Source organism: Malus sylvestris, chromosome 7 (genome assembly GCF_916048215.2).
Source record: "Malus sylvestris chromosome 7, drMalSylv7.2, whole genome shotgun sequence".
Classification (NCBI taxonomy): domain Eukaryota; kingdom Viridiplantae; phylum Streptophyta; class Magnoliopsida; order Rosales; family Rosaceae; genus Malus; species Malus sylvestris.
In genome coordinates, this window is record NC_062266.1 from 5,539,549 (window position 1) to 5,551,845 (window position 12,297).

A 12,297-nucleotide genomic window follows, 5' to 3' on the forward strand; every position below is an offset into this window, starting at 1 on the left:
CACTTGAAATTGCTTTATGAGTAACACGAGGATACCCTCCAGCATCCAATCCCACCCTTAAAATAACTATTAAGCTACATTTTGACGGAAAAGGAGACGGCGAGGAACCTTTTCCTAGGGATTATATAGGATTCCGTGATTGTGATCGTTCATCGTATATCGTGTAATCAATTTTCGTTAGGTACTATTTATATTTAATTTTAAATTTTAAATTTTAAAATGATTTCTGATCGCACGATGTACGATGAACAATCACGATCATAGGATCCCTAGAATCCATAGGAAAAGGATCCAGCGATGATCTTTTTCCCATTTTGACCGCTTTATCATGTGATTAACAAAATACGGGTCAAATAAATAATCTCTCTATCATCATTTTAATCGTAATTATTATTATTATTATTATAGAAACTGTTATTAACACTATAAAAATCTCATTTTGTATTTCTCACAAGTGTATTTTTCTTTCTAAATGTAAAAAGTTTAGAATACAAAATGAAATTTTTTAAATGTCAATAACAATTCAGTAAACAGAAAGTCTCTCGTGAAACCATCAATTCCTCTAGTTCTATTCTATGAGTATGGAAGGAGATATCTTAAATTCACTTGAAATTGCTTCATGAGTAACACGAGGATACCCTCCAGCATCCAATCCCACCCTTAAAATAACTATTAAGCTACATTTTGACGGAAAAGGAGACGGTGAGGATCCTTTTCCTAGGGATTATAGGATCCCGTGATTGTGATCGTTCATTGTATATCGTGTAGTTAATTTTCGTTAAGTACTATTTATATTTAATTTTAAATTTTAAAATTTAAAATGATTTCTGACCGCACGATGTACGATGAACAATCACGATCATGGGATCTCTAGAATCCATAGGAAAAGGATCTAGCGATGATCTTTTTCCCATTTTCGACGCTTTATCATGTGATTAACAAAATACGGGTCAAATAAATAATCTCTCTATCATCATTTTAATCGTAATTATTATTATTATTATTATTATAGAAACTGTTATTAACATTATAAAAATCTCATTTTATCTCACGAGTGTATTTTCTTTCTATATGTAAAAAGTTTAAAAAACAAAATGAGAATTTTGAAATGTCAATACCAATTCCGTGAAACCATCAATTCCTCTAGTTCTATTCTTTGAGTACGGAAGGAGGAGTCTTAAATTCACTTTGAAATTGCTTTTACGAGTAACACGAGGATACCCTCCAGCATCCAATCCCACCCTTATTTAAACTACATTTCTCCAGTCGAGATATGATCTGCAAAACAAGATCTGCCCTTGGCCTCTCTGAGGACTTCCATCAAGCCCCTGGCAGGCACATTTGGGGTACTCAGTAGTGGAGCAAAGATGGGTCATGGTCTATCGGTTCGGATAGGGTGGAAGGCAGCAGTATTGTTCGCGTTGTTTGCATGCCTCAAAAGCTCTGGTTTCACAGTGCTTTCCATACCATTTTTATATGCCTCTTTGGTTTTAGCTTTGGTTTCACTTGCTGCTCATCCATTGATAGACCTTCCCATGCTGTTGGGGAAGAACCCAGATGGGAGTTTCCCCACTTGGTCGGTTATAATGTTCAGCCCCTATTTGTATTTCGTCCGCTTCTCCTCGGCATTTCAGAGGTTGCATAGTAGGGAGGCTCTTTACACTGAAATCTCCGAGGGTTTGTTCGTTGGCGGGTGGCCTTCTTCGCCGGATAAACTGCCACCAGGTGACCCTGCCATTGTTGATTGCACTTGTGAATTGCCAAGGAAGTGTGAGGTTACAGGGCATTCTTATTTGTGTGTGCCAACATGGGACACGAGGGCTCCTCCGCCGGGTGCCATTGAATCTGCTGTCAAGTGGGCTTGCCGAAAAAGGGCTCAGAATAAGCCTGTTTTCGTCCACTGCGCCCACGGTACGCTGCTCAAATTTTGAGTAATTTTTCATGTTGGTAGTGAGATAGATTCACTTGTTTTGCGATGCATATAATGTGGTTGTATATATTTGTGAATTGTTCTGCAATGCAACATGTCTGGCGGTATTAGCTCCTAGATATCTATATAGGTGATTAAAGTGAGGGGTAGTTGTGGTGCAATGCAGATAAGATTGCCTTAAGGTTAAGCCCTATGGAGGAGGTACTTCTTGATCAACCACTGCTCTGCTCAGGGCATCCTCGGGTTAGATAAGAAACGGGGTGTCATTCCTGCAAAATGGTAATTGGTAAACAATGGATGATAAGAAACGGGGTAGCGTTTCACAGTGCTTTCGATACCAATTACCACTCGGCACTTTCTCGCTTATAACTCATCTACGCTTTTTTAAATACATTTAAAGGTTCACACAAAAGAGAACGAAAATAATTAAAAAAGCATAGATGAGTTATAAGCGCAGCACATCAAGAGGTTGAATTGATTCGATTAGCTTTGGGCTCTTCAAAACATCTTTGAAACGCTCTATACTCTGCATAATTAATGTCCCAGAAAAAGAAAAAAAGAAAAAAGAAACTTAACGATTATATTAACTTGTTTATTGTTTAGGTTCGAAACTATTCATACTGTCTCATTTTTAAGCTAGATATGATCTTGTCCAGTCATTTCTTATGGAGGAACAATGCTGTCATCGCTGTTGGTTTTCAGAAATACAAGTCACACACAGTTACAAAATTTAAGTTTGCATTTACGCGTGTAATTCTAAGCATGATCCTGGATAAACCCTGATGTTATGTGCGGAATTATTCAAACTTTTAGCCTCTAGATTCATAGCTTTTCGTTGAGAGAATTTGATGAGGACATTGCTGAAAAACCATTTACGGTTTACCAAGTAAAGAGATGGAAGAAAAGATGATCTCATTAACATATCTTTGTGGTTGGATTACCTTCCTGTGTTGTTTGTTTGTTTCCTGAGGTTTTTAGTTTCCCTGTTTTAGTTCCAATTTTCCCATGTCTAGTTGGATTGATGAATAAAGTTTTCTGCATTAAATTTCCTGCGATAGGAGGTTTCGGGTGATAAAGGGGCTCGTCCCTAAATATTTTTCGTAACAAATTTCCGCTGTGTTTTGTTTTTCATAGTAATGATATTTGATTGCTAGAGGTCGCACTTGGTGCGATGGCAAGTGCCTTCGCCCATGAGCGGTAGGTCTCGGGTTCGAGACTTGGGAGCAGCCTCTCTATAAATGGGGGTAAGGCTAGCCGACATTCACCTCTCCCAGACCCTGCGTAAAGCGGGAGCCTTGTGCACTGGGTACGACCTTTTTAATGATATTTGATTGCTGAACTATTTGGATGGGTGTAGGTATTGAGTTGTAAGTTGTAACGAGAAATTGTTTTGTAATTTTATTTTATAGGTCATGGGAGAAGTGTAGCTGTCATGTGTGCACTGCTAGTTGCTCTTGGGGTGACAGAGGACTGGAAAGATGCTGAGAAACTAATTCGAGAGAAACGTCCTTACATTAGGATGAATGCTCTACACCGCAGGGCTCTGGAAGAGTGGTCAAAACATCGGTTATCTCCTTCTAAGAAGAACTGATAAACCAAAGTAATAGATAGCCATGGTTTCTTGTGGTGCCAGTCGAACTGTTGACCCGGTGAACCTCATGTGGAACACGAAGCCACCAGGCTACAAAGAGACCGGCGACATCCATGTTTTCTGATGCTACTGTTAAGTCGGGAAACGTCAATATTTCTTGAATGACTTAATGTGTGTAATTATGCTTGAACATTATCTTAATTTGTAAGAAGATTTATAATTTTCGACTTATTAAATTAATGCAATGATTGTAAGATACATGCTCGACCCCCTGAGTTTTTAAGTGAATTTTCCAATGGCCCTACCGGCTGTTCTTCCTCTCTTGGTATTTTGTTCCTTCTTTCATCTCCACTCTCCCTTCTTTGAACATTTAACATCCCAAATTTGTTGCTGCAATTGGTTGGGAAACCACAGGCAATTTTCGTTTTACAACCTTGAAGTCTCTCTAATTTTCAGCTTTTAGTATCCATAGTTCTTTTGTCTCACTGTTGTATTCAAACATTGATTTTTCCATCACTTCCACACCTCTATTAGTCATTGTCTCAAGTCTTACGTTAACAGGAGGGAAAAGAAAAAGAAGAGAATAAATGAGGTAATTGAAGTAATGGTCCTTGAACTTTAGCTTAACTGGAGCGTACCTAAACTAAAAAATATGTGAGTATTGGTCCCTGAACTTGTTATAATGTGGAGCAATGATCATTTTGACTAATTCCGTTTAGAACTTCTATCAAATTTTTGTCTCTTTAAATCCTTTATTTTTTATGGAAGTTCTAACGGAGTTGGCCAAAATGACCATTGCTCTACATTACACCAAAATTTTCTTTTGGTCAATCACATTATAATAAGTTTAGGGATCAATACTCACGAATTTTTTATTCAAAAGTCAACTCCAATTCGGTCAAAGTTAAAAAGCTAATGCTCAATTTTATGAGAATAAGTTTGAAAAGATGAAAACGCCCCTAATGGATTAAACGGGATTCTTAGAGATCGTAACTAATTCTTTCATATTTTCCATGTTTCCTGGCATTTTTGGACAGTACTCGTCGATACGAACGCGTGGGCGCAAGCGGAGTCAAATTGAGAGGTATAGCGAAGAATATATGTACCTTTAAACTTCAAGGGCATTTTGGTAATTTGCTCATTTGGAACACATGTTACATTGGTCTGTGTGCCACGTGGGACCCACAGACCGTTTCCCACTTCTCTGGATTTCTCTAGGCTTCTTTCTCTCCCGTTTTTCTTTTTCTTTCTCTCTCTCTAAAACCCTATCTTGCTTGCTCGAGCACACACATAACCACACACCTCAAGATGCTAACCATTTGATCTCAAAAACAACAGCAGGTCGACCTTCCTATTTTCGAAACGTTTATAATTGCAATGTATAATTTTTTTGAAATGTGTGAAAAGACGAAAACGACCCTAATGGATTAAATGGGATTCTTAGAGGTCATAACTGATCCTTTCATATTTTTCATGTTTCCTGACATTTTCGGATAGTACTCGTCGATGCGAACTCCCGGACGCAAGCGGAGTTAAATTTGGAGATAAAGTGAAGATTTTGCGAACCTTTAAACTTTGAGGGTATTTTGATAATTTGCCCATTTGGAACACATGTTAGATGGGGTTGTGTGCCACGTGGGACCCACAGACCGTTTTCCACTTCTCTAGATTTCTCCGGCTTCTGTCTCTCCCGTCTTTCTTTTTCGTTCAATCTTCCCTCACTTTCTCTGGAACTCTCTCTTCCTTGCTTGAGCATACATATCACCACACACCTCCCGATTCTAACCATTTGATCAACACCAGGTCGACCTTCCTTTTTTCTCTAGCTTAAAAATGAGCTTTGGATCACGAAAAAAAAAAAAGGGCCATTAACTAATATTCTAAAAGCTCTGAGACTTTCCATCCAGTTTCAGGACATTTGCAGCCACCATTTGGCTTTCAAACAGGTGCTAACATGCTTCTTTTTCCGAGTTTCAGGACATCTGCAGCCACCATTTGGCTTTCACCATTTGTCTCGAATATTCCTTGCATTGACTTTTGTAGACTTTTCAGGTTTTGGCCCAAGAGACCCCCCCCCTAAGGTAATGTCGATGCCCCTAATTCGTTTAGTGACATTCCGATGTTTTAACGTAAGTTCATAGTTGACCACCTAGTTAACCGCCACTTGAATTTGCGATTGGTGGAGATCCAACTGTTGGATCGTGACGAAATTTTAATATGTTGTTCTAGAACCATAATAAGGACCTTAGAAAGTTACAGATCAAAAATCCGATGCGCAGATCTTCCAGTTCAAGTTACGTAGGGTTGTGGACCCTACTGTTGATGGTTGACAACCGGTTGACTTTTGGTCAATGCATTCCTAATTCTTTTACAATGTCTTGGAGAACGTATAGAACATGAAATTATGGGTTGTATCGTTAAAGTTCTGAGACGAGAATTGATATTTGTTCTTGGCGACGTTCGTGTGGACGCCTCGATAATTATGCTAGGAGTCGTAGTGCGGACTTCAAGTGAGTGACTTTAATATATATGGTAATGGTTATTACCCTGAGATTCTTATGTATCCTTTGTGGATATGACTTGATTTTATAAATGTGATTTCTTCTTAAATGTGATTTTTTTCATTTAGCCATCGATCTATTTTATGAAATGTGATTTGACTTGTGCATTGGAAATATTTGTGAAATGTGATTTGAAATGCATGTTGAATTGTTTGTGAAATGTGAGGGCTAGTAGCAGACCTTAACCCATTGTCATGGGGATTTGTTGCTATGATATTGTTTCACTTCTCACTTCATTGATCCATTTTAAATTTAGTGCTTGTGTTTTGTTTCATTTCGTTGAGCCTTCGTAAATTGAGTAACTTGAATCATGTCTTGTTTCTTCGAGCCGTTGATATGTTTCTTGGACTTCCGCTTAGTTTCATTGAATGGTTCGAAACTGAGTTCGTTGGGGTTCCGTTGAATTGTTGAGTGGTCCGAAATCCCTTATACTCTGCGATTTCCAGAATCTCTCGTACTCTGTGATTCGGTTGAGTGGTCCAGAATCGTATCCACTCAGATTTCATTGAGTGGTCCAGAATCTCTTTTACTCCGAGATTCCGTTGAGTGGTCCGGAATCATATCCTGTTCGAATTCCGTTGAGTGGTCCAAAATCTCATTCTGTATTTTGGTTCCGTTGAATGGTCTGGAACCCGATATTGTTGTAGATTGGATTAATGAATCTGTTGATTCTCACCTTGCATTAATAACAATCATCGCGCCACTCTATTTTATGCTACACGCTCTCCTTCCCTCTCTATATATTCCACTAATGAATCATTATAAAAAACTAGTTCACTTTTCATCAATAAAAAATGTGAATGAAATTTTAATAGATAAAGTTAATTCTCATTCTCCTTCTCCAATCCCACCCCGTCAAGAAATGTCATTCCTCCAAAATTTGGAATGACATTCCATTTTTTGGAAGTGTCATTCACACGTCTATTTTTATTTCTCACACACTACTCTTAATAATTAGGAGTCAGATCGAATGAATTGAAGATCAATGACAAAAAATTAATAAGAGTGTGTAGGAAGTAAAAATGAGCATATGAATGATACTATCCTCCCTTTTTTATATGGGCGCCATACAGATTTTTAGTTCTTATTCCAATTTTATTTCAAATAACTACCTAATATTTTAAAATTTGACATTCGTTAATTAGCACCAGTGTTTGATGACCTAAACCCTACACACTAAAGGAAAATATTATAATGATAAGCATTTGATGACTTTCCAGCCCATTGTTAGTTTATTTCCACTTAACCCTTCGAAAAATGCTAGGGAGACAAATTTTTTAGATCATAGTTTGTAGAGACATGATGTGATAATTGATGGTTGAATTTTTTTTTAATGATTTGAAAAAGAAAAATAGTCATCAATGATACATCATGTGATTTACAAAATACGGTTCAAATGGATTATCTCTCTAGCATATGGGTACACACAAAGTGTGTGAGAAAATTTTTTATTTTTGTTTTTGAAATAGAAGGAGAGAAGGAGAGAGGAAGAGAGTGATAGAGAATGTGGGAAATGGGAAATTTTTTTTTATTTTTTTTATTTTTTTATTTTTTAATATTGGAGCTATGTTAACATCACATGTAGGTGAGGCTTCAATAAAAAACAGTAAAATTTGGATTATTACCCATCTTTTTTTTGTGTGATAGAAGACTAATTTGTCTTTTCACCCTCTTTTGGTTGACAAAGAGCGTTTTATTAATTAGTAGAGATTATTATTATCATCATCATCATCATTGATTATTATGATTATTACTTCCTTCACGACAGTGACAACACAGAGCCACAGCCATCGGTCTCTCTCTCGCAAGACTCTCTTTCGTGATTCTCTCTCAAGAGTCTCTCACGCGATTCTCTCTCTCAGATTCACACACAGGTAAATAAATATGGGAATTAATTTAGGGTTTGAAATTTAATTTAGGATTTGTGAAATTTAATTTACGAATTCTAGATTAGGGTTTGTAAATTTAGGGTTTGTTTGGTTTCACAGATTCTATTTAATTGATCTAATGGTTCTTGGGTTTTTGCAGATTGGTGAAGGAAGGAACTGGGCTCTTTTGCTTTGCTTCTGCAGCTTCTGTGCTGGAGTTTTATTTACCAACATGTAAATTTCTTAGATGGGTTAATTACTTTAAAGGGACAGGACAACTTAATTACTTCAAGAGAAAGAAACCTTTGTTTGTTCCTGTGGATTATTAGCAAAAACTTGGCACAATTAGCTAACATGAACGTTTTGTATCATAACAAGTAAAAACAAAAAAAATGAACTCTTCAGTAGGGGTAGGCTTGTTTCATGCAATTGAACAACTCATGGTCTCACAGGGCAGTGACATCATGCTCCTACTTTGACAGTCCGACCTGCCTTTTGTTATATATTGCTTGTTCTAATTCTCAATTCACTGTGTTTCGCTAAATTTTCAATAATTCTCAATTCACTGTGTTTCGCTAAATTTTCTGTTCTTTGGTTCGATGGTGGTATATTTTTTTTACTCGGAGGATGCATTATTTCCTGCAAAGTTTGGGTCTTTTTTAATACAGATCTTTGTATTTTTCTGTTTTAGTTTTAGATGTGCACATAGATTTTGTGTTTGATTTTTTTTTTCTCATTTTGAAGAATTCTTTTTAAAGGGTATGTGGGTCTGGGTTTTACTTATAATTTCAAGGGATTCAAGTTTTTACTTTTTTTCGAAATTTTGTTTGTAGGATTGGAAAACGTCTGTGTTGAAGTTGAAAATTTTGGTTTGTTTAAGAGTCCATCTGCAGCTGCAGTGTTTCTATGGTTAACTGAAGGTCAACAATTGGGTGAGTTCAAGATTTGAAAATTTTATTTTATACAGAACTTTATCTTCTCAAACATGGAAATCATTGGCACAAACTAGGTTTTATGTGGTTTTTTTCTCCTTTCGTGTATAGTTAGAAGTGTTTTTTTATTCTTAACTTATTAGTTACAGTTTGGTTTAAGGAGAAGGTTGTGTGTCCTCTCCTCTGTTTTTCATGTATAGTTAGAAGTGTTGTTTTATTCTTAACTTATTAGTTACAGTTTGTTTTAAGGAGAAGGTTGTGTGTCCTCTCCTCTGTTTTTCTCCTATTCATAGTCTTCAGATATATGTTTTGGTTTTATTTTTAAAATAGAAATTTCGATTTTGTGTGAGTCTCTGTATTTATAGCCAGCATTTGTTATAATTATGGTCAAAATGAGTAAAAAAATTTGGGTGCGTGATGGCTTCTCTGATTATAAATAAATAAATTTGGTCTTCGTTATATTTTTATTTGTTGTTCTGCTGTTTTTCATTATGGATGTCGTTAATAGAGCTTTTTCATTATATGCTCATGTGCTTTGCAAAGAAAGCTTACAGAGAAACAAAAGGGCCTTGATCAGTTAGTTTGCTATTTTTTATTATTCATTTGTATGTCGGTGTTTAAATTTTGGTGTTATTTTCTGAATTTTCAATTCTTTTTTTTTTACAAGTTTTGTTATGCATTTGAAAAGAAGATGATTTGAGTGTTTTTAATTCATGATAATTCACAGTTTTGACAATAGTTCAACTAAAATCATTTTTCTTCATTATTTCAATTTGAAAATCTATTCATTTTCCTTTCAGGTTGAACCAACAAGTCTCCAGGATACACATTTTAGCATCTGCTTAGCATATGGGCAGAACGTAGACCAACCTCTCCCATGGTAAGTAAATTTCATTTCGTACATAACCAATCAAACTTTTTTATAATCATAACGCCATGATACAATGTGCTACTATTGTAATAGAACTTTTTACATGTTTTATAGACTTTAAAAACCCGCAGCAACGCGCGGGCTCTATTACTAGTTTATACTAAAAGAGAAATTGAACTGAAACACCGTTCATAAGCACAGTGTTCTAGCGAATTTGCCCTTCCATGTATACTCTAATCTCGGTTTTGTCCTTCTGTACACGTGTTGGTCAGGTGATGGTGCACTGGTGTTCTCTCTCAAAATTCTCCACCTCGCTCTCGAAGATTCCAGTAAACCTTTTTATTTCCTTCCTGTGCGCATTTCCGAGCTCTCTCTCAAAAATTCATTCTCTCCCCAAAATTTCATCTCTCTCCTCCTTCAAACCACTTTTTCTCTCTAGAACTCTGTCGCCGCTGCCTTCTCTCTTTCACTTTCTTGATGAAAACGATTGTCTCTTCAATACTTTCCCTCAGAAACTATACACCATAACCACCTCTCGCTGAAAATGGTGAATTGGTGTCGATTAAAAAAAAATTAGCTTATAAAAGGTGGGATTGTGAACTATTGGTTTAATATGATCATTGTAATATTTTTGTGATTGAAAGTTTGTGCCACTTTTGATTCACTTGCTTGCGTTAATAGTTTTCGATGTTAAGAGGCTTGCATAGTTTGTAGTAGTTAATTTGTCCCTGATACAAAATTAGCTATTTGAATGTGGCATGACTTAGAGCTGTGGAGAAAACGAAACAAGAAAACGGGCTATTCGCTTTAGTTTCATTGAAGTCGTTTGGATTGGATTGCAATAGAAATTTATGAAACCAATGAGATAGATTCGTTCGACCAAAATGAACCAAACCAATCCAGCTATATCATCATCATCATCATCATTATCATCATCATCATTATCATATCCATCATCATCCATCATCATCATTATCATCATCATCATCATCATCATCATCATATAATCATCAATATCATAATCATCATAATCATCATAATCATCATCATCATTATCATCATCATTATCATCATCATCATATCATAATCATCATCATAATCATCATATCCATCATCATCATTATCATCATCATCATCATCATCATATAATCATCAATATCATAATCATCATAATCATCATAATCATTATCATCATCATCATATCATCATCATCATCATTATCATCATCATCATCATCATCATATCCATCATCATCATCCATCCATCATCATCATCATATCATCATCATCATCATCATCATATAATCATCAATATCATAATCATCATAATCATCATAATCATTATCATCATCATCATCATCATCATAATCATCATCATCATCATCATCATATCCATCATCATCATATCATCATCATCCATCCATCATCATCATCATCATCTTATCCATTATCAATATCATAATCATCATCATCATTATCATATCCAATCATTAACATATCCATCATCATCCATCATCATTATCATATCCATCATCATCATTATCATCTCTGTTTTGAGATTATAGTCTGAGCAGAAATTCTATATATACTAAAACCGAAACGGGTGGAACACTGTTAATGAACAGTGAAAGTAACAGTGTGATACCGATTTTGTCCCTGCTAAATTGTGTTATCACATTTCTGCCACATTTCTATTGACACGTGGGATCGCACTCCCATTTCCTCCCTCACTTTTTTGGTGTGGAAACTGCTCGAGCGATCCCTCATTCTCTTCCATAGCTTCTCCCTTTTTCTTCCTCTTTGTTTCTGTGTTCTTCCGCTTGCCTCCATCTTTCGTGTTTCTCTGCTTATCTCTCTGCGTCCATCCTTTGTCGCCTGAAGAGTTTCTTTTTCTCATTCATTCCGCTGTTTGAGGTAATTTCTCTCCTTTTTTTTGTGTGTTTTCTTTGATTGGGAAGAAAATTTGCAGACTGATTGATGTAAAATTAGAGTATTTGTGTTTTGCATTGGTTGTTTCCTAATTTTTTTCTTTGTTTTTAGCCTGTTCGTTTAATCCGATTGGGTTTTTGGCTTCAACTAACGTTGGTGTGTGAATTTTAGGGTTTTTGAGAATAGTCTTGCAAATCATTTGTGATTAAGGGCTGTAAGTTTTTTGTTTCGAATGTTTTCTTCTTTTTTTTCTGCTTATTTTGGCGTCGTTGTTCCCTGTAATCCGAATTTTCCTTTTGGGAAATTTGGGTCTTTCTGGTTTAGGGTTTTTATTGCTTAATTGGTGTGAAATTGAAGTTTTTGCGTTTTTCATTCATTGTTTGGTTAATTTTTAGCGTTTTTGGTGTGGTTCGCTAATCTGATTGGCTTTTTCGTTGCAGGAAATATTGGTCTCCAAATTTTGGGGTTTTTATGAGCAGCGTTGCAAACCTTTTCTAATTAAGGTGTGTTGGCTCTTTCTTTCAAATGTTTTCTTCTATTTTGTGATCATTTGTCCGTGGTTGTTCCATCTGTTGTTTGAATTTACACTTACAGTGGTTGGGTTCTTTGTTAGGTA

At 36.0% G+C, this 12,297-nt stretch overlaps 1 protein-coding gene across 1 annotated transcript; it reads left to right on the forward strand.

Annotated features, from left to right (window-relative positions):
* The first annotated feature begins 1,125 nt into the window (after nucleotides 1-1,125).
* LOC126627941 (uncharacterized) lies at nucleotides 1,126-3,779 on the forward strand. The gene is made up of 2 exons (XM_050297511.1): nucleotides 1,126-1,911; nucleotides 3,340-3,779. Exons 1-2 carry the CDS (start codon nucleotides 1,368-1,370, stop codon nucleotides 3,519-3,521), a joined length of 726 nt encoding a protein of 241 aa, XP_050153468.1. The 5' UTR covers nucleotides 1,126-1,367; the 3' UTR covers nucleotides 3,522-3,779.
* The last annotated feature ends 8,518 nt before the right edge of the window (nucleotides 3,780-12,297 follow it).

Bases quoted from the DNA above. Each gene is read 5' to 3' on its own strand.
- LOC126627941 (XM_050297511.1), top strand. From the start codon at position 1,368: ATGGGTCATGGTCTATCGGTTCGGATAGGGTGGAAGGCAGCAGTATTG. The intron at 1,912-3,339 runs GTACGCTGCTCA...TTTATTTTATAG, and splicing joins TTTCGTCCACTGCGCCCACG to GTCATGGGAGAAGTGTAGCT.